Source organism: Mesoplodon bidens (genome assembly GCF_964165515.1).
Source record: "Mesoplodon bidens genome assembly, contig: HAP1_SCAFFOLD_72, whole genome shotgun sequence".
Lineage (NCBI taxonomy): Eukaryota > Metazoa > Chordata > Mammalia > Artiodactyla > Ziphiidae > Mesoplodon > Mesoplodon bidens.
In genome coordinates, this window is record NW_027671438.1 from 1,280,402 (window position 1) to 1,302,364 (window position 21,963).

The 21,963-nt window shown below is 49.6% G+C and overlaps 6 protein-coding genes across 6 annotated transcripts in view; all 6 read right to left on the reverse strand.

Annotated features, from left to right (window-relative positions):
• LOC308611350 (spermatogenesis-associated protein 31D4-like) overlaps positions 1–21,963 on the reverse strand; it is a gene marked incomplete at its 3' end in the record, with an annotated part of 105,658 nt that overhangs the window by 50,395 nt on the left and 33,300 nt on the right.
• On the reverse strand, positions 1,325–4,849 carry LOC308611380 (spermatogenesis-associated protein 31D1-like; the record flags this gene model as incomplete). Its single annotated transcript, XM_081260187.1, is given in 2 exon segments — positions 1,325–1,345; positions 1,349–4,849. Coding segments are annotated over 2 exon segments (3,522 nt in total), but the record flags the coding sequence as incomplete, so codon positions are not given.
• Positions 5,845–13,049, reverse strand: LOC308611381 (spermatogenesis-associated protein 31D1-like; the record flags this gene model as incomplete). The annotated part of the gene is given in 3 exon segments (XM_081260188.1): positions 5,845–5,865; positions 5,869–9,078; positions 12,759–13,049. Coding segments are annotated over 3 exon segments (3,522 nt in total), but the record flags the coding sequence as incomplete, so codon positions are not given.
• LOC308611382 (spermatogenesis-associated protein 31D1-like) lies at positions 9,083–10,799 on the reverse strand (the record flags this gene model as incomplete). Its single annotated transcript, XM_081260189.1, has 2 exons — positions 9,083–9,095; positions 9,703–10,799. The coding sequence occupies 2 exons, from the start codon at positions 10,797–10,799 to the stop codon at positions 9,083–9,085; spliced, it is 1,110 nt and encodes a 369-aa protein (XP_081116315.1).
• On the reverse strand, positions 14,045–21,249 carry LOC308611383 (spermatogenesis-associated protein 31D1-like; the record flags this gene model as incomplete). Its single annotated transcript, XM_081260190.1, is given in 3 exon segments — positions 14,045–14,065; positions 14,069–17,278; positions 20,959–21,249. Coding segments are annotated over 3 exon segments (3,522 nt in total), but the record flags the coding sequence as incomplete, so codon positions are not given.
• On the reverse strand, positions 17,283–18,999 carry LOC308611384 (spermatogenesis-associated protein 31D1-like; the record flags this gene model as incomplete). Its single annotated transcript, XM_081260191.1, has 2 exons — positions 17,283–17,295; positions 17,807–18,999. 2 exons carry the CDS (start codon positions 18,997–18,999, stop codon positions 17,283–17,285), a joined length of 1,206 nt encoding a protein of 401 aa, XP_081116317.1.

The window sequence follows — 21,963 nt, forward strand, 5'->3', positions numbered from 1 at the left end:
TGGAAGCTTCCAGTTTGGCTCAATCCAACATTTACATTTTTGCTGCTCTGACCCTTAAACACAGAGGTCAGTGAGACTCCATTATTGCTCTCCGACTCAGATGCCTCTGAAAAACCATTTGGAGGCAATCTCAGTGACACAGACTCGTAGATTCTGTGGGGCAGGCCCCACTCGTGCTGGATGAACCTCTTTCGAAGGTGATGCTCTAGTTTCTTCCGAAGTTCATCACTGAGAGGAAACTCCCCAGGAAGGACGGAGATTGAAACGTGGGCCTGGGGGGCCCAGTGGCGAGGAGTGTTAGGAGCTGATGGACAAAAGTCTTCCCGAGATCTTTGGACCACAGAGGGTAAACCCCACAAATTTTCCTGTTGTTTCTGCAAAATGTTCCATTCCAGCTGTTGAATTTCAGATGAGGAGGGAGACTCTGACTCCTCCTGAGGTCTGTGGAGACTTACTCCACAGATCCTAATCTGGGGTAGAAGATCAGATGGTATGCCTGGGAGTGGGGATTGAAGGTCGGCCTGGGACTGGACCTGAGTGAGAGGTAGGGGCTGAGATTGAGGCAGGGTTTGAGGCAAGGGTTCAGGCTGAATCTCAGGCAAGGACAGAGGCAGGGGATCAGGAAGCACTGGTGATTCTTGGCCTGTGGAGGCATTCGAGTTTCCATTGAAAATAAAGACTGAGGAACTGTCAGCCAAGACATGAACAGCAGAGGGCAAGGACTCGCTGTGCAGAGACGGGAGACCCCAGAAGAACTGGATATGTTTTTGCTGTAAATGGTCCTCCAGGGTCTTAGGATATGGGGGTTGCTGATGCACATGCAGCTCCTTTGGTTTGTCTTTGCTGCTCCAAAAGGGAGGGCACACTGCCGAGTCATGCTTATCAGCAATTGACTCTGACATTTTCCATAAAAGACCTATCTCCCCTACTTCTCTAAAGGATATAAAACATTCAGTGACGGGGGAGATGTGGGCTGCTATACATGTTCATTAAGGCTAAGCTAAGCGGCAGAAGACAAAGCCCACCTCCTCAAATTTCATCAGGGAGGAAATGGGCTTTGGGGCGGGGCGGGGGTGGGGTGGCGGGGGTGGAAGGGGCACAATATCTATTTCTCAGCAAGAACTCCAGAGAACTGGTCACCTTTTAGCCAAAGCCAAAGGAAGCAATCAGTAAGAGCTGAACTATCTCCTTCCTTTCGCTTACACATAAGCCCTGAGTTACCCAAAACCCATGCCCCCAACACAGTACACAGTACACAGAAAAGATACACTATTATTAGATAAATATTTATTGGGGAGAATCAATAATCTCTACAAGGAAGGAGTTATTTCTGGATGGGAAGTCTTCATCCCTGGAAATTCTGGGGCAGTGTTTTCTGTCTAGACAGTAGAGACAGATGTCTGAACACAGGGCCTTCAGCAGTGCTGAGCGCAGTGGTGGGTGCCTGGCCAGCTTGACGCCTGCGGGTGGGGCTTGGATGGGGCACAGGCTCCCTGTGGGACACTGGTGGGGGATGTTTGTGACACAGTCGCTGGTCCTTGAATGCCACAACTTTCTGGGAGTGTCTCTTCTTATCTCTGATCTGTCTTGTACTACTTGGAGGATAACTCTGGCCAGCAAAGATAGCTTCTTGATGGCAGGACTTGATATTTGTCAGTTTACAGGAGGGAGCCCTGTGGTTGAAAGGATGCCCCTGGACAGGCTCTGTCCAGACCTGCACTTGCGCCTTTTGCTGAGTTTTCCTAAACTGCACTGGGGAAGGAAGGGGCTCTTGAGAGTAGGTGACATCCATTGCATACTGACACCCCGGTTTCTCATCTAGGAACTTCCTGATGCCTGTCGCGATTTTCTGAGCTTCAGTTGTCCCAGTCAAGGCAGCTCTACTTTTAACTAGGCCTCTGTTCTGCACAGTTGATATGGGGCTGCCCTTTTCCTGGGCATCTTCTTGCCTTTTGTATTTTATCCCAGAAAAAAGCCATTGCAAGAAGTGCTTCATTCTTTTTCTGATATGGCCTTCAGGAAGAGGCTGTCCCTTCTGTGATAGCATCTGGGAAGACTTGCTCGCAAGTGTCTTCTCTAGTACCATCTCCTGAGTAGGGAAACGCTTCCTCCTAAGTTGGGATGTCCCGAACCCTTTATCCCCTCGATCAAGCTCTTCTGCCTTGGGCTCCAGAGGGCTCACTCTCTTTGCAGTTGGTGGGAAATTCTTATCCTGGCACCTCCTTAAGGCATGCTTAGGGACCCAAGGTTCCTGCTGCTGCTCCATCCTGATTCCTCTGTCCTCCAAATGGACATGCAGCACCTGGGAAGCTCCCATGTCCCCACCTGAGACACCCTGGGCATGAGTCAGTGAGGCCTCGTTAGTCAAGTTATCTGAAGCAAGGGATGTGTCAGTGGGTTGGCCTTGAGCCTGGCTATGCTCCCTGTTCTCCAGTTTAAAGTTCAACTCACTGAACAGTTGTTCTTTAAGGTCTAATGATTTAGGATCTTGGGGAACTGGTAATTTGGGTGGGGGGCTTCCAGTGGTCACGGTAGTTTCTACTTTATTCTCATTCACATTTATCATTTGGGAGCTCCCTGGCTTGCTAGTTGCCAACATGTCAATAGTTTTTAATTGAAGAGTGTCAAGCTCCTCAGCCGTGAATACCTCCCTAGACCATCTGGGCATTGAAACAGGTTCTGACTTCTCCACCTTTTTGCCCTGTTGCATTTCTCCTTTATCACTGGAACTCACACTCTTACGCTTTGGCTCATAGGCCCCAGCTTGCTTTGCAAGCAGCTTTTGGGGATATCTGTTGTCTAGTTGAGTCTGTCTATGACCTGCTTTCCCTGTGATGCAGAGGGAGACAGGCAGACGAGTCTGTCTGGCATCCTTAATTCTCTGAACACACTCTGCCAGCCCACGGTTGACATCAGAACGTGGTTGTCTCAGGACCCTCTGTCCTCCTTTGCCCACAGGTGAGGTGGCAGGGAGAGAACGATCCAGGTCAGGGGCTGAATTTGTTGTTCCCACTTTGTCTCCATGGAGAGATGCAGAGCTTCCTCTCAAGGACTTGAAGCTCCCAGATTTGGAGTCTGCCTCAGAAATCACATTGGTTGAGGAGGGCAAGTTGGCATGAGACAAGGACTGGCATGAGGCATCTTTCAATTTAAAGATCTGTATGGATTCAAGGACCTTGCGGGAAAGGGCCCACAACATCCTCATAGGAAACCTTTTAATATGGGCTTCCAGCATCTGTTGTGGACTGGAATCAACAAAAGTCAGGTCCTGGAAGGTATTCAGGGGGTAGGCCTCACCCACTGATGAGGGCAAACTTCTCTGTTTTGTTTGGGTGTGGGATTTCACAGAAAGAAGCAATGTTTGCTTGATAGCATGCCATGAATTACGCACAGTCTCAGGGAGCCGACCCTCATGTATGTCCTGCAACTTCTTGCTCAAATGTACTTTTAGGACATTTTCAAGTTGTCTCCGACTTAGACTCTTTGCTGACACCCTTGAATTTTTCTCTGAGAGACTCACCATCTGACTGTTTAGGTCTTTCTCAGAGTCATACCCCAGATCCTTACCTGAAGAGCTCTTTGGGTCATTCAACAGGTGATCTTTTGGGCCATTCTCTAGGCTGTGTCCCAGATCTTTCCCCACATCTTCCTCTAGCTGGAACATTTCTGAGCTCCTCTCATGGAAGCTTCCAGTTTGGCTCAATCCAACATTTACATTTTTGCTGCTCTGACCCTTAAACACAGAGGTCAGTGAGACTCCATTATTGCTCTCCGACTCAGATGCCTCTGAAAAACCATTTGGAGGCAATCTCAGTGACACAGACTCGTAGATTCTGTGGGGCAGGCCCCACTCGTGCTGGATGAACCTCTTTCGAAGGTGATGCTCTAGTTTCTTCCGAAGTTCATGACTGAGAGGAAACTCCCCAGGAAGGACGGAGATTGAAACGTGGGCCTGGGGGGCCCACTGGCGAGGAGTGTTAGGAGCTGATGGACAAAAGTCTTCCCGAGATCTTTGGACCACAGAGGGTAAACCCCACAAATTTTCCTGTTGTTTCTGCAAAATGTTCCATTCCAGCTGTTGAATTTCAGATGAGGAGGGAGACTCTGACTCCTCCTGAGGTCTGTGGAGACTTACTCCACAGATCCTAATCTGGGGTAGAAGATCAGATGGTATGCCTGGGAGTGGGGATTGAGGGTCGGCCTGGGACTGGACCTGAGTGAGAGGTAGGGGCTGAGATTGAGGCAGGGTTTGAGGCAAGGGTTCAGGCTGAATCTCAGGCAAGGACAGAGGCAGGGGATCGGGAAGCACTGGTGATTCTTGGCCTGTGGAGGCATTCGAGTTTCCATTGAAAATAAAGACTGAGGAACTGTCAGCCAAGACATGAACAGCAGAGGGCAAGGACTCGCTGTGCAGAGACGGGAGACCCCAGAAGAACTGGATAGGTTTTTGCTGTAAATGGTCCTCCAGGGTCTTAGGATATGGGGGCTGCTGATGCACATGCAGCTCCTTTGGTTTGTCTTTGCTGCTCCCAAAGGGAGGGCACACTGCCGAGTCATGCTTATCAGCAATTGACTCTGACATTTTCCATGAAGAATTTAGTTGGTAGTCTGGCCTAAGTTGTTCTGGAAAAGAATCTTTTCTCTTTTCCTTTTCCTTCCACATCAGGAAATCGCTCCTCTTTTGGATTTGTGTCTCCGGGAGTGTCGGGACATCAGGACTGAGAAATGAGAGGTTCCGAAGTTCATCACAGAGAGGAAACTCCCCAGGAAGGACGGAGATTGAAACATGGGCCTGGGGGGCCCAGTGGCGAGGAGTGTTAGGAGCTGATGGACAAAAGTCTTCTCGAGATCTTTGGACCACAGAGGGTAAACCCCACAAATTTTCCTGTTGTTTCTGCAAAATATTCCATTCCAGCTGTTGAATTTCAGATGAGGAGAGAGACTCTGACTCCTCCTGAGGTCTGTGGAGACTTACTCCACAGATCCTAATCTGGGGTAGAGGATCAGATGGTATGCCTGGGAGTGGGGATTGAGGGTCGGCCTGGGACTGGACCTGAGTGAGAGGTAGGGGCTGAGATTGAGGCAGGGTTTGAGGCAAGGGTTCAGGCTGAATCTCAGGCAAGGACAGAGGCAGGGGATCGGGAAGCACTGGTGATTCTTGGCCTGTGGAGACATTCGAGTTTCCATTGAAAATAAAGACTGAGGAACTGTCAGCCAAGACATGAACAGCAGAGGGCAAGGACTCGCTGTGCAGAGACGGGAGACCCCAGAAGAACTGGATATGTTTTTGCTGTAAATGGTCCTCCAGGGTCTTAGGATATGGGGGCTGCTGATGCACATGCAGCTCCTTTGGTTTGTCTTTGCTGCTCCAAAAGGGAGGGCACACTGCCGAGTCATGCTTATCAGCAATTGACTCTGACATTTTCCATAAAAGACCTATCTCCCCTACTTCTCTAAAGGATATAAAACATTCAGTGACGGGGGAGATGTGGGCTGCTATACATGTTCATTAAGGCTAAGCTAAGCGGCAGAAGACAAAGCCCACCTCCTCAAATTTCATCAGGGAGGAATTGGGCTTTGGGGCGGGGCGGGGGTGGGGTGGCGGGGGTGGAAGGGGCACAATATCTATTTCTCAGCAAGAACTCCAGAGGACTGGTCACCTTTTAGCCAAAGCCAAAGGAAGCAATCAGTAAGAGCTGAACTATCTCCTTCCTTTCGCTTACACATAAGCCCTGAGTTACCCAAAACCCATGCCCCCAACACAGTACACAGTACACAGAAAAGATACACTATTATTAGATAAATATTTATTGGGGAGAATCAATAATCTCTACAAGGAAGGAGTTATTTCTGGATGGGAAGTCTTCATCCCTGGAAATTCTGGGGCAGTGTTTTCTGTCTAGACAGTAGAGACAGATGTCTGAACACAGGGCCTTCAGCAGTGCTGAGCGCAGTGGTGGGTGCCTGGCCAGCTTGACGCCTGCGGGTGGGGCTTGGATGGGGCACAGGCTCCCTGTGGGACACTGGTGGGGGATGTTTGTGACACAGTCGCTGGTCCTTGAATGCCACAACTTTCTGGGGGTGTCTCTTCTTATCTCTGATCTGTCTTGTACTACTTGGAGGATAACTCTGGCCAGCAAAGATAGCTTCTTGATGGCAGGACTTGATATTTGTCAGTTTACAGGAGGGAGCCCTGTGGTTGAAAGGATGCCCCTGGACAGGCTCTGTCCAGACCTGCACTTGCGCCTTTTGCTGAGTTTTCCTAAACTGCACTGGGGAAGGAAGGGGCTCTTGAGAGTAGGTGACATCCATTGCATACTGACACCCCGGTTTCTCATCTAGGAACTTCCTGATGCCTGTCGCGATTTTCTGAGCTTCAGTTGTCCCAGTCAAGGCAGCTCTACTTTTAACTAGGCCTCTGTTCTGCACAGTTGATATGGGGCTGCCCTTTTCCTGGGCATCTTCTTGCCTTTTGTATTTTATCCCAGAAAAAAGCCATTGCAAGAAGTGCTTCATTCTTTTTCTGATATGGCCTTCAGGAAGAGGCTGTCCCTTCTGTGATAGCATCTGGGAAGACTTGCTCGCAAGTGTCTTCTCTAGTACCATCTCCTGAGTAGGGAAACGCTTCCTTCTAAGTTGGGATGTCCCAAACCCTTTATCCCCTCGATCAAGCTCTTCTGCCTTGGGCTCCAGCGGGCTCACTCTCTTTGCAGTTGGTGGGAAATTCTTATCCTGGCACCTCCTTAAAGCATGCTTAGGGACCCAAGGTTCCTGCTGCTGCTCCATCCTGATTCCTCTGTCCTCCAAATGGACATGCAGCACCTGGGAAGCTCCCATGTCCCCACCTGAGACACCCTGGGCATGAGTCAGTGAGGCCTCGTTAGTCAAGTTATCTGAAGCAAGGGATGCGTCAGTGGGTTGGCCTTGAGCCTGGCTATGCTCCCTGTTCTCCAGTTTAAAGTTCAACTCACTGAACAGTTGTTCTTTAAGGTCTAATGATTTAGGATCTTGGGGAACTGGTAATTTGGGTGGGGGGCTTCCAGTGGTCACGGTAGTTTCTACTTTATTCTCATTCACATTTATCATTTGGGAGCTCCCTGGCTTGCTAGTTGCCAACATGTCACTAGTTTTTAATTGAAGAGTGTCAAGCTCCTCAGCCGTGAATACCTCCCTAGACCATCTGGGCATTGAAACAGGTTCTGACTTCTCCACCTTTTTGCCCTGTTGCATTTCTCCTTTATCACTGGAACTCACACTCTTACGCTTTGGCTCATAGGGCCCAGCTTGCTTTGCAAGCAGCTTTTGGGGATATCTGTTGGCTAGTTGAGTCTGTCTATGACCTGCTTTCCCTGTGATGCAGAGGGAGACAGGCAGACGAGTCTGTCTGGCATCCTTAATTCTCTGAACACCCTCTGCCAGCCCACGGTTGACATCAGAGCGTGGTTGTCTCAGGACCCTCTGTCCTCCTTTGCCCACAGGTGAGGTGGCAGGGAGAGAACGATCCAGGTCAGGGGCTGAATTTGTTGTTCCCACTTTGTCTCCATGGAGAGATGCAGAGCTTCCTCTCAAGGACTTGAAGCTCCCAGATTTGGAGTCTGCCTCAGAAATCACATTGGTTGAGGAGGGCAAGTTGGCATGAGACAAGGACGGGCATGAGGCATCTTTCAATTTAAAGATCTGTATGGATTCAAGGACCTTGCGGGGAAGGGCCCACAACATCCTCATAGGAAACCTTTTAATATGGGCTTCCAGCATCTGTTGTGGACTGGAATCAACAAAAGTCAGGTCCTGGAAGGTATTCAGGGGGTAGGCCTCACCCACTGATGAGGGCAAACTTCTCTGTTTTGTTTGTGTGTGGGATTTCACAGAAAGAAGCAATGTTTCCTTGATAGCATGCCATGAATTACGCACAGTCTCAGGGAGCCGACCCTCATGTATGTCCTCCAACTTCTTGCTCAAATGTACTTTTAGGACATTTTCAAGTTGTCTCCGACTTAGACTCTTTGCTGACACCCTTGAATTTTTCTCTGAGAGACTCACCATCTGACTGTTTAGGTCTTTCTCAGAGTCATACCCCAGATCCTTACCTGAAGAGCTCTTTGGGTCATTCAACAGGTGATCTTTTGGGCCATTCTCTAGGCTGTGTCCCAGATCTTTCCCCACATCTTCCTCTAGCTGGAACATTTCTGAGCTCCTCTCATGGAAGCTTCCAGTTTGGCTCAATCCAACATTTACATTTTTGCTGCTCTGACCCTTAAACACAGAGGTCAGTGAGACTCCATTATTGCTCTCCGACTCAGATGCCTCTGAAAAACCATTTGGAGGCAATCTCAGTGACACAGACTCGTAGATTCTGTGGGGCAGGCCCCACTCGTGCTGGATGAACCTCTTTCGAAGATGATGCTCTAGTTTCTTCCGAAGTTCATGACTGAGAGGAAACTCCCCAGGAAGGACGGAGATTGAAACGTGGGCCTGGGGGGCCCAGTGGCGAGGAGTGTTAGGAGCTGATGGACAAAAGTCTTCCCGAGATCTTTGGACCACAGAGGGTAAACCCCACAAATTTTCCTGTTGTTTCTGCAAAATGTTCCATTCCAGCTGTTGAATTTCAGATGAGGAGGGAGACTCTGACTCCTCCTGAGGTCTGTGGAGACTTACTCCACAGATCCTAATCTGGGGTAGAAGATCAGATGGTATGCCTGGGAGTGGGGATTGAAGGTCGGCCTGGGACTGGACCTGAGTGAGAGGTAGGGGCTGAGATTGAGGCAGGGTTTGAGGCAAGGGTTCAGGCTGAATCTCAGGCAAGGACAGAGGCAGGGGATCGGGAAGCACTGGTGATTCTTGGCCTGTGGAGGCATTCGAGTTTCCATTGAAAATAAAGACTGAGGAACTGTCAGCCAAGACATGAACAGCAGAGGGCAAGGACTCGCTGTGCAGAGACGGGAGACCCCAGAAGAACTGGATAGGTTTTTGCTGTAAATGGTCCTCCAGGGTCTTAGGATATGGGGGCTGCTGATGCACATGCAGCTCCTTTGGTTTGTCTTTGCTGCTCCAAAAGGGAGGGCACACTGCCGAGTCATGCTTATCAGCAATTGACTCTGACATTTTCCATAAAAGACCTATCTCCCCTACTTCTCTAAAGGATATAAAACATTCAGTGACGGGGGAGATGTGGGCTGCTATACATGTTCATTAAGGCTAAGCTAAGCGGCAGAAGACAAAGCCCACCTCCTCAAATTTCATCAGGGAGGAAATGGGCTTTGGGGCGGGGCGGGGGTGGGGTGGCGGGGGTGGAAGGGGCACAATATCTATTTCTCAGCAAGAACTCCAGAGGACTGGTCACCTTTTAGCCAAAGCCAAAGGAAGCAATCAGTAAGAGCTGAACTATCTCCTTCCTTTCCCTTACACATAAGCCCTGAGTTACCCAAAACCCATGCCCCCAACACAGTACACAGTACACAGAAAAGATACACTATTATTAGATAAATATTTATTGGGGAGAATCAATAATCTCTACAAGGAAGGAGTTATTTCTGGATGGGAAGTCTTCATCCCTGGAAATTCTGGGGCAGTGTTTTCTGTCTAGACAGTAGAGACAGATGTCTGAACACAGGGCCTTCAGCAGTGCTGAGCGCAGTGGTGGGTGCCTGGCCAGCTTGACGCCTGCGGGTGGGGCTTGGATGGGGCACAGGCTCCCTGTGGGACACTGGTGGGGGATGTTTGTGACACAGTCGCTGGTCCTTGAATGCCACAACTTTCTGGGGGTGTCTCTTCTTATCTCTGATCTGTCTTGTACTACTTGGAAGATAACTCTGGCCAGCAAAGATAGCTTCTTGATGGCAGGACTTGATATTTGTCAGTTTACAGGAGGGAGCCCTGTGGTTGAAAGGATGCCCCTGGACAGGCTCTGTCCAGACCTGCACTTGCGCCTTTTGCTGAGTTTTCCTAAACTGCACTGGGGAAGGAAGGGGCTCTTGAGAGTAGGTGACATCCATTGCATACTGACACCCCGGTTTCTCATCTAGGAACTTCCTGATGCCTGTCGCGATTTTCTGAGCTTCAGTTGTCCCAGTCAAGGCAGCTCTACTTTTAACTAGGCCTCTGTTCTGCACAGTTGATATGGGGCTGCCCTTTTCCTGGGCATCTTCTTGCCTTTTGTATTTTATCCCAGAAAAAAGCCATTGCAAGAAGTGCTTCATTCTTTTTCTGATATGGCCTTCAGGAAGAGGCTGTCCCTTCTGTGATAGCATCTGGGAAGACTTGCTCGCAAGTGTCTTCTCTAGTACCATCTCCTGAGTAGGGAAACGCTTCCTCCTAAGTTGGGATGTCCCGAACCCTTTATCCCCTCGATCAAGCTCTTCTGCCTTGGGCTCCAGAGGGCTCACTCTCTTTGCAGTTGGTGGGAAATTCTTATCCTGGCACCTCCTTAAGGCATGCTTAGGGACCCAAGGTTCCTGCTGCTGCTCCATCCTGATTCCTCTGTCCTCCAAATGGACATGCAGCACCTGGGAAGCTCCCATGTCCCCACCTGAGACACCCTGGGCATGAGTCAGTGAGGCCTCGTAAGTCAAGTTATCTGAAGCAAGGGATGTGTCAGTGGGTTGGCCTTGAGCCTGGCTATGCTCCCTGTTCTCCAGTTTAAAGTTCAACTCACTGAACAGTTGTTCTTTAAGGTCTAATGATTTAGGATCTTGGGGAACTGGTAATTTGGGTGGGGGGCTTCCAGTGGTCACGGTAGTTTCTACTTTATTCTCATTCACATTTATCATTTGGGAGCTCCCTGGCTTGCTAGTTGCCAACATGTCACTAGTTTTTAATTGAAGAGTGTCAAGCTCCTCAGCCGTGAATACCTCCCTAGACCATCTGGGCATTGAAACAGGTTCTGACTTCTCCACCTTTTTGCCCTGTTGCATTTCTCCTTTATCACTGGAACTCACACTCTTACGCTTTGGCTCATAGGCCCCAGCTTGCTTTGCAAGCAGCTTTTGGGGACATCTGTTGGCTAGTTGAGTCTGTCTATGACCTGCATTCCCTGTGATGCAGAGGGACACAGGCAGACGAGTCTGTCTGGCATCCTTAATTCTCTGAACACCCTCTGCCAGCCCACGGTTGACATCAGAGCGTGGTTGTCTCTGGACCCTCTGTCCTCCTTTGCCCACAGGTGAGGTGGCAGGGAGAGAACGATCCAGGTCAGGGGCTGAATTTGTTGTTCCCACTTTGTCTCCATGGAGAGATGCAGAGCTTCCTCTCAAGGACTTGAAGCTCCCAGATTTGGAGTCTGCCTCAGAAATCACATTGGTTGAGGAGGGCAAGTTGGCATGAGACAAGGACTGGCATGAGGCATCTTTCAATTTAAAGATCTGTATGGATTCAAGGACCTTGCGGGGAAGGGCCCACAACATCCTCATAGGAAACCTTTTAATATGGGCTTCCAGCATCTGTTGTGGGCTGGAATCAACAAAAGTCAGGTCCTGGAAGGTATTCAGGGGGTAGGCCTCACCCACTGATGAGGGCAAACTTCTCTGTTTTGTTTGGGTGTGGGATTTCACAGAAAGAAGCAATGTTTGCTTGATAGCATGCCATGAATTACGCACAGTCTCAGGGAGCCGACCCTCATGTATGTCCTCCAACTTCTTGCTCAAATGTACTTTTAGGACATTTTCAAGTTGTCTCCGACTTAGACTCTTTGCTGACACCCTTGAATTTTTCTCTGAGAGACTCACCATCTGACTGTTTAGGTCTTTCTCAGAGTCATACCCCAGATCCTTACCTGAAGAGCTCTTTGGGTCATTCAACAGGTGATCTTTTGGGCCATTCTCTAGGCTGTGTCCCAGATCTTTCCCCACATCTTCCTCTAGCTGGAACATTTCTGAGCTCCTCTCATGGAAGCTTCCAGTTTGGCTCAATCCAACATTTACATTTTTGCTGCTCTGACCCTTAAACACAGAGGTCAGTGAGACTCCATTATTGCTCTCCGACTCAGATGCCTCTGAAAAACCATTTGGAGGCAATCTCAGTGACACAGACTCGTAGATTCTGTGGGGCAGGCCCCACTCGTGCTGGATGAACCTCTTTCGAAGGTGATGCTCTAGTTTCTTCCGAAGTTCATCACTGAGAGGAAACTCCCCAGGAAGGACGGAGATTGAAACGTGGGCCTGGGGGGCCCAGTGGCGAGGAGTGTTAGGAGCTGATGGACAAAAGTCTTCCCGAGATCTTAGGACCACAGAGGGTAAACCCCACAAATTTTCCTGTTGTTTCTGCAAAATGTTCCATTCCAGCTGTTGAATTTCAGATGAGGAGGGAGACTCTGACTCCTCCTGAGGTCTGTGGAGACTTACTCCACAGATCCTAATCTGGGGTAGAAGATCAGATGGTATGCCTGGGAGTGGGGATTGAGGGTCGGCCTGGGACTGGACCTGAGTGAGAGGTAGGGGCTGAGATTGAGGCAGGGTTTGAGGCAAGGGTTCAGGCTGAATCTCAGGCAAGGACAGAGGCAGGGGATCGGGAAGCACTGGTGATTCTTGGCCTGTGGAGGCATTCGAGTTTCCATTGAAAATAAAGACTGAGGAACTGTCAGCCAAGACATGAACAGCAGAGGGCAAGGACTCGCTGTGCAGAGACGGGAGACCCCAGAAGAACTGGATAGGTTTTTGCTGTAAATGGTCCTCCAGGGTCTTAGGATATGGGGGCTGCTGATGCACATGCAGCTCCTTTGGTTTGTCTTTGCTGCTCCCAAAGGGAGGGCACACTGCCGAGTCATGCTTATCAGCAATTGACTCTGACATTTTCCATGAAGAATTTAGTTGGTAGTCTGGCCTAAGTTGTTCTGGAAAAGAATCTTTTCTCTTTTCCTTTTCCTTCCACATCAGGAAATCGCTCCTCTTTTGGATTTGTGTCTCCGGGAGTGTCGGGACATCAGGACTGAGAAATGAGAGGTTCCGAAGTTCATCACAGAGAGGAAACTCCCCAGGAAGGACGGAGATTGAAACATGGGCCTGGGGGGCCCAGTGGCGAGGAGTGTTAGGAGCTGATGGACAAAAGTCTTCTCGAGATCTTTGGACCACAGAGGGTAAACCCCACAAATTTTCCTGTTGTTTCTGCAAAATATTCCATTCCAGCTGTTGAATTTCAGATGAGGAGAGAGACTCTGACTCCTCCTGAGGTCTGTGGAGACTTACTCCACAGATCCTAATCTGGGGTAGAGGATCAGATGGTATGCCTGGGAGTGGGGATTGAGGGTCGGCCTGGGACTGGACCTGAGTGAGAGGTAGGGGCTGAGATTGAGGCAGGGTTTGAGGCAAGGGTTCAGGCTGAATCTCAGGCAAGGACAGAGGCAGGGGATCGGGAAGCACTGGTGATTCTTGGCCTGTGGAGACATTCGAGTTTCCATTGAAAATAAAGACTGAGGAACTGTCAGCCAAGACATGAACAGCAGAGGGCAAGGACTCGCTGTGCAGAGACGGGAGACCCCAGAAGAACTGGATATGTTTTTGCTGTAAATGGTCCTCCAGGGTCTTAGGATATGGGGGCTGCTGATGCACATGCAGCTCCTTTGGTTTGTCTTTGCTGCTCCAAAAGGGAGGGCACACTGCCGAGTCATGCTTATCAGCAATTGACTCTGACATTTTCCATAAAAGACCTATCTCCCCTACTTCTCTAAAGGATATAAAACATTCAGTGACGGGGGAGATGTGGGCTGCTATACATGTTCATTAAGGCTAAGCTAAGCGGCAGAAGACAAAGCCCACCTCCTCAAATTTCATCAGGGAGGAATTGGGCTTTGGGGCGGGGCGGGGGTGGGGTGGCGGGGGTGGAAGGGGCACAATATCTATTTCTCAGCAAGAACTCCAGAGGACTGGTCACCTTTTAGCCAAAGCCAAAGGAAGCAATCAGTAAGAGCTGAACTATCTCCTTCCTTTCGCTTACACATAAGCCCTGAGTTACCCAAAACCCATGCCCCCAACACAGTACACAGTACACAGAAAAGATACACTATTATTAGATAAATATTTATTGGGGAGAATCAATAATCTCTACAAGGAAGGAGTTATTTCTGGATGGGAAGTCTTCATCCCTGGAAATTCTGGGGCAGTGTTTTCTGTCTAGACAGTAGAGACAGATGTCTGAACACAGGGCCTTCAGCAGTGCTGAGCGCAGTGGTGGGTGCCTGGCCAGCTTGACGCCTGCGGGTGGGGCTTGGATGGGGCACAGGCTCCCTGTGGGACACTGGTGGGGGATGTTTGTGACACAGTCGCTGGTCCTTGAATGCCACAACTTTCTGGGGGTGTCTCTTCTTATCTCTGATCTGTCTTGTACTACTTGGAGGATAACTCTGGCCAGCAAAGATAGCTTCTTGATGGCAGGACTTGATATTTGTCAGTTTACAGGAGGGAGCCCTGTGGTTGAAAGGATGCCCCTGGACAGGCTCTGTCCAGACCTGCACTTGCGCCTTTTGCTGAGTTTTCCTAAACTGCACTGGGGAAGGAAGGGGCTCTTGAGAGTAGGTGACATCCATTGCATACTGACACCCCGGTTTCTCATCTAGGAACTTCCTGATGCCTGTCGCGATTTTCTGAGCTTCAGTTGTCCCAGTCAAGGCAGCTCTACTTTTAACTAGGCCTCTGTTCTGCACAGTTGATATGGGGCTGCCCTTTTCCTGGGCATCTTCTTGCCTTTTGTATTTTATCCCAGAAAAAAGCCATTGCAAGAAGTGCTTCATTCTTTTTCTGATATGGCCTTCAGGAAGAGGCTGTCCCTTCTGTGATAGCATCTGGGAAGACTTGCTCGCAAGTGTCTTCTCTAGTACCATCTCCTGAGTAGGGAAACGCTTCCTTCTAAGTTGGGATGTCCCAAACCCTTTATCCCCTCGATCAAGCTCTTCTGCCTTGGGCTCCAGCGGGCTCACTCTCTTTGCAGTTGGTGGGAAATTCTTATCCTGGCACCTCCTTAAAGCATGCTTAGGGACCCAAGGTTCCTGCTGCTGCTCCATCCTGATTCCTCTGTCCTCCAAATGGACATGCAGCACCTGGGAAGCTCCCATGTCCCCACCTGAGACACCCTGGGCATGAGTCAGTGAGGCCTCGTTAGTCAAGTTATCTGAAGCAAGGGATGCGTCAGTGGGTTGGCCTTGAGCCTGGCTATGCTCCCTGTTCTCCAGTTTAAAGTTCAACTCACTGAACAGTTGTTCTTTAAGGTCTAATGATTTAGGATCTTGGGGAACTGGTAATTTGGGTGGGGGGCTTCCAGTGGTCACGGTAGTTTCTACTTTATTCTCATTCACATTTATCATTTGGGAGCTCCCTGGCTTGCTAGTTGCCAACATGTCACTAGTTTTTAATTGAAGAGTGTCAAGCTCCTCAGCCGTGAATACCTCCCTAGACCATCTGGGCATTGAAACAGGTTCTGACTTCTCCACCTTTTTGCCCTGTTGCATTTCTCCTTTATCACTGGAACTCACACTCTTACGCTTTGGCTCATAGGGCCCAGCTTGCTTTGCAAGCAGCTTTTGGGGATATCTGTTGGCTAGTTGAGTCTGTCTATGACCTGCTTTCCCTGTGATGCAGAGGGAGACAGGCAGACGAGTCTGTCTGGCATCCTTAATTCTCTGAACACCCTCTGCCAGCCCACGGTTGACATCAGAGCGTGGTTGTCTCAGGACCCTCTGTCCTCCTTTGCCCACAGGTGAGGTGGCAGGGAGAGAACGATCCAGGTCAGGGGCTGAATTTGTTGTTCCCACTTTGTCTCCATGGAGAGATGCAGAGCTTCCTCTCAAGGACTTGAAGCTCCCAGATTTGGAGTCTGCCTCAGAAATCACATTGGTTGAGGAGGGCAAGTTGGCATGAGACAAGGACGGGCATGAGGCATCTTTCAATTTAAAGATCTGTATGGATTCAAGGACCTTGCGGGGAAGGGCCCACAACATCCTCATAGGAAACCTTTTAATATGGGCTTCCAGCATCTGTTGTGGACTGGAATCAACAAAAGTCAGGTCCTGGAAGGTATTCAGGGGGTAGGCCTCACCCACTGATGAGGGCAAACTTCTCTGTTTTGTTTGTGTGTGGGATTTCACAGAAAGAAGCAATGTTTCCTTGATAGCATGCCATGAATTACGCACAGTCTCAGGGAGCCGACCCTCATGTATGTCCTCCAACTTCTTGCTCAAATGTACTTTTAGGACATTTTCAAGTTGTCTCCGACTTAGACTCTTTGCTGACACCCTTGAATTTTTCTCTGAGAGACTCACCATCTGACTGTTTAGGTCTTTCTCAGAGTCATACCCCAGATCCTTACCTGAAGAGCTCTTTGGGTCATTCAACAGGTGATCTTTTGGGCCATTCTCTAGGCTGTGTCCCAGATCTTTCCCCACATCTTCCTCTAGCTGGAACATTTCTGAGCTCCTCTCATGGAAGCTTCCAGTTTGGCTCAATCCAACATTTACATTTTTGCTGCTCTGACCCTTAAACACAGAGGTCAGTGAGACTCCATTATTGCTCTCCGACTCAGATGCCTCTGAAAAACCATTTGGAGGCAATCTCAGTGACACAGACTCGTAGATTCTGTGGGGCAGGCCCCACTCGTGCTGGATGAACCTCTTTCGAAGATGATGCTCTAGTTTCTTCCGAAGTTCATGACTGAGAGGAAACTCCCCAGGAAGGACGGAGATTGAAACGTGGGCCTGGGGGGCCCAGTGGCGAGGAGTGTTAGGAGCTGATGGACAAAAGTCTTCCCGAGATCTTTGGACCACAGAGGGTAAACCCCACAAATTTTCCTGTTGTTTCTGCAAAATGTTCCATTCCAGCTGTTGAATTTCAGATGAGGAGGGAGACTCTGACTCCTCCTGAGGTCTGTGGAGACTTACTCCACAGATCCTAATCTGGGGTAGAAGATCAGATGGTATGCCTGGGAGTGGGGATTGAAGGTCGGCCTGGGACTGGACCTGAGTGAGAGGTAGGGGCTGAGATTGAGGCAGGGTTTGAGGCAAGGGTTCAGGCTGAATCTCAGGCAAGGACAGAGGCAGGGGATCGGGAAGCACTGGTGATTCTTGGCCTGTGGAGGCATTCGAGTTTCCATTGAAAATAAAGACTGAGGAACTGTCAGCCAAGACATGAACAGCAGAGGGCAAGGACTCGCTGTGCAGAGACGGGAGACCCCAGAAGAACTGGATAGGTTTTTGCTGTAAATGGTCCTCCAGGGTCTTAGGATATGGGGGCTGCTGATGCACATGCAGCTCCTTTGGTTTGTCTTTGCTGCTCCAAAAGGGAGGGCACACTGCCGAGTCATGCTTATCAGCAATTGACTCTGACATTTTCCATAAAAGACCTATCTCCCCTACTTCTCTAAAGGATATAAAACATTCAGTGACGGGGGAGATGTGGGCTGCTATACATGTTCATTAAGGCTAAGCTAAGCGGCAGAAGACAAAGCCCACCTCCTCAAATTTCATCAGGGAGGAAATGGGCTTTGGGGCGGGGCGGGGGTGGGGTGGCGGGGGTGGAAGGGGCACAATATCTATTTCTCAGCAAGAACTCCAGAGGACTGGTCACCTTTTAGCCAAAGCCAAAGGAAGCAATCAGTAAGAGCTGAACTATCTCCTTCCTTTCCCTTACACATAAGCCCTGAGTTACCCAAAACCCATGCCCCCAACACAGTACACAGTACACAGAAAAGATACACTATTATTAGATAAATATTTATTGGGGAGAATCAATAATCTCTACAAGGAAGGAGTTATTTCTGGATGGGAAGTCTTCATCCCTGGAAATTCTGGGGCAGTGTTTTCTGTCTAGACAGTAGAGACAGATGTCTGAACACAGGGCCTTCAGCAGTGCTGAGCGCAGTGGTGGGTGCCTGGCCAGCTTGACGCCTGCGGGTGGGGCTTGGATGGGGCACAGGCTCCCTGTGGGACACTGGTGGGGGATGTTTGTGACACAGTCGCTGGTCCTTGAATGCCACAACTTTCTGGGGGTGTCTCTTCTTATCTCTGATCTGTCTTGTACTACTTGGAAGATAACTCTGGCCAGCAAAGATAGCTTCTTGATGGCAGGACTTGATATTTGTCAGTTTACAGGAGGGAGCCCTGTGGTTGAAAGGATGCCCCTGGACAGGCTCTGTCCAGACCTGCACTTGCGCCTTTTGCTGAGTTTTCCTAAACTGCACTGGGGAAGGAAGGGGCTCTTGAGAGTAGGTGACATCCATTGCATACTGACACCCCGGTTTCTCATCTAGGAACTTCCTGATGCCTGTCGCGATTTTCTGAGCTTCAGTTGTCCCAGTCAAGGCAGCTCTACTTTTAACTAGGCCTCTGTTCTGCACAGTTGATATGGGGCTGCCCTTTTCCTGGGCATCTTCTTGCCTTTTGTATTTTATCCCAGAAAAAAGCCATTGCAAGAAGTGCTTCATTCTTTTTCTGATATGGCCTTCAGGAAGAGGCTGTCCCTTCTGTGATAGCATCTGGGAAGACTTGCTCGCAAGTGTCTTCTCTAGTACCATCTCCTGAGTAGGGAAACGCTTCCTCCTAAGTTGGGATGTCCCGAACCCTTTATCCCCTCGATCAAGCTCTTCTGCCTTGGGCTCCAGAGGGCTCACTCTCTTTGCAGTTGGTGGGAAATTCTTATCCTGGCACCTCCTTAAGGCATGCTTAGGGACCCAAGGTTCCTGCTGCTGCTCCATCCTGATTCCTCTGTCCTCCAAATGGACATGCAGCACCTGGGAAGCTCCCATGTCCCCACCTGAGACACCCTGGGCATGAGTCAGTGAGGCCTCGTAAGTCAAGTTATCTGAAGCAAGGGATGTGTCAGTGGGTTGGCCTTGAGCCTGGCTATGCTCCCTGTTCTCCAGTTTAAAGTTCAACTCACTGAACAGTTGTTCTTTAAGGTCTAATGATTTAGGATCTTGGGGAACTGGTAATTTGGGTGGGGGGCTTCCAGTGGTCACGGTAGTTTCTACTTTATTCTCATTCACATTTATCATTTGGGAGCTCCCTGGCTTGCTAGTTGCCAACATGTCACTAGTTTTTAATTGAAGAGTGTCAAGCTCCTCAGCCGTGAATACCTCCCTAGACCATCTGGGCATTGAAACAGGTTCTGACTTCTCCACCTTTTTGCCCTGTTGCATTTCTCCTTTATCACTGGAACTCACACTCTTACGCTTTGGCTCATAGGCCCCAGCTTGCTTTGCAAGCAGCTTTTGGGGACATCTGTTGGCTAGTTGAGTCTGTCTATGACCTGCATTCCCTGTGATGCAGAGGGACACAGGCAGACGAGTCTGTCTGGCATCCTTAATTCTCTGAACACCCTCTGCCAGCCCACGGTTGACATCAGAGCGTGGTTGTCTCTGGACCCTCTGTCCTCCTTTGCCCACAGGTGAGGTGGCAGGGAGAGAACGATCCAGGTCAGGGGCTGAATTTGTTGTTCCCACTTTGTCTCCATGGAGAGATGCAGAGCTTCCTCTCAAGGACTTGAAGCTCCCAGATTTGGAGTCTGCCTCAGAAATCACATTGGTTGAGGAGGGCAAGTTGGCATGAGACAAGGACTGGCATGAGGCATCTTTCAATTTAAAGATCTGTATGGATTCAAGGACCTTGCGGGGAAGGGCCCACAACATCCTCATAGGAAACCTTTTAATATGGGCTTCCAGCATCTGTTGTGGGCTGGAATCAACAAAAGTCAGGTCCTGGAAGGTATTCAGGGGGTAGGCCTCACCCACTGATGAGGGCAAACTTCTCTGTTTTGTTTGGGTGTGGGATTTCACAGAAAGAAGCAATGTTTGCTTGATAGCATGCCATGAATTACGCACAGTCTCAGGGAGCCGACCCTCATGTATGTCCTCCAACTTCTTGCTCAAATGTACTTTTAGGACATTTTCAAGTTGTCTCCGACTTAGACTCTTTGCTGACACCCTTGAATTTTTCTCTGAGAGACTCACCATCTGACTGTTTAGGTCTTTCTCAGAGTCATACCCCAGATCCTTACCTGAAGAGCTCTTTGGGTCATTCAACAGGTGATCTTTTGGGCCATTCTCTAGGCTGTGTCCCAGATCATTCCCCACATCTTCCTCTAGCTGGAACATTTCTGAGCTCCTCTCATGGAAGCTTCCAGTTTGGCTCAATCCAACATTTACATTTTTGCTGCTCTGACCCTTAAACACAGAGGTCAGTGAGACTCCATTATTGCTCTCCGACTCAGATGCCTCTGAAAAACCATTTGGAGGCAATCTCAGTGACACAGACTCGTAGATTCTGTGGGGCAGGCCCCACTCGTGCTGGATGAACCTCTTTCGAAGGTGATGCTCTAGTTTCTTCCGAAGTTCATCACTGAGAGGAAACTCCCCAGGAAGGACGGAGATTGAAACGTGGGCCTGGGGGGCCCAGTGGCGAGGAGTGTTAGGAGCTGATGGACAAAAGTCTTCCCGAGATCTTTGGACCACAGAGGGTAAACCCCACAAATTTTCCTGTTGTTTCTGCAAAATGTTCCATTCCAGCTGTTGAATTTCAGATGAGGAGGGAGACTCTGACTCCTCCTGAGGTCTGTGGAGACTTACTCCACAGATCCTAATCTGGGGTAGAAGATCAGATGGTATGCCTGGGAGTGGGGATTGAAGGTCGGCCTGGGACTGGACCTGAGTGAGAGGTAGGGGCTGAGATTGAGGCAGGGTTTGAGGCAAGGGTTCAGGCTGAATCTCAGGCAAGGACAGAGGCAGGGGATCGGGAAGCACTGGTGATTCTTGGCCTGTGGAGGCATTCGAGTTTCCATTGAAAATAAAGACTGAGGAACTGTCAGCCAAGACATGAACAGCAGAGGGCAAGGACTCGCTGTGCAGAGACGGGAGACCCCAGAAGAACTGGATAGGTTTTTGCTGTAAATGGTCCTCCAGGGTCTTAGGATATGGGGGCTGCTGATGCACATGCAGCTCCTTTGGTTTGTCTTTGCTGCTCCCAAAGGGAGGGCACACTGCCGAGTCATGCTTATCAGCAATTGACTCTGACATTTTCCATGAAGAATTTAGTTGGTAGTCTGGCCTAAGTTGTTCTGGAAAAGAATCTTTTCTCTTTTCCTTTTCCTTCCACATCAGGAAATCGCTCCTCTTTTGGATTTGTGTCTCCGGGAGTGTCGGGACATCAGGACTGAGAAATGAGAGGTTCCGAAGTTCATCACAGAGAGGAAACTCCCCAGGAAGGACGGAGATTGAAACATGGGCCTGGGGGGCCCAGTGGCGAGGAGTGTTAGGAGCTGATGGACAAAAGTCTTCTCGAGATCTTTGGACCACAGAGGGTAAACCCCACAAATTTTCCTGTTGTTTCTGCAAAATATTCCATTCCAGCTGTTGAATTTCAGATGAGGAGAGAGACTCTGACTCCTCCTGAGGTCTGTGGAGACTTACTCCACAGATCCTAATCTGGGGTAGAGGATCAGATGGTATGCCTGGGAGTGGGGATTGAGGGTCGGCCTGGGACTGGACCTGAGTGAGAGGTAGGGGCTGAGATTGAGGCAGGGTTTGAGGCAAGGGTTCAGGCTGAATCTCAGGCAAGGACAGAGGCAGGGGATCGGGAAGCACTGGTGATTCTTGGCCTGTGGAGACATTCGAGTTTCCATTGAAAATAAAGACTGAGGAACTGTCAGCCAAGACATGAACAGCAGAGGGCAAGGACTCGCTGTGCAGAGACGGGAGACCCCAGAAGAACTGGATATGTTTTTGCTGTAAATGGTCCTCCAGGGTCTTAGGATATGGGGGCTGCTGATGCACATGCAGCTCCTTTGGTTTGTCTTTGCTGCTCCAAAAGGGAGGGCACACTGCCGAGTCATGCTTATCAGCAATTGACTCTGACATTTTCCATAAAAGACCTATCTCCCCTACTTCTCTAAAGGATATAAAACATTCAGTGACGGGGGAGATGTGGGCTGCTATACATGTTCATTAAGGCTAAGCTAAGCGGCAGAAGACAAAGCCCACCTCCTCAAATTTCATCAG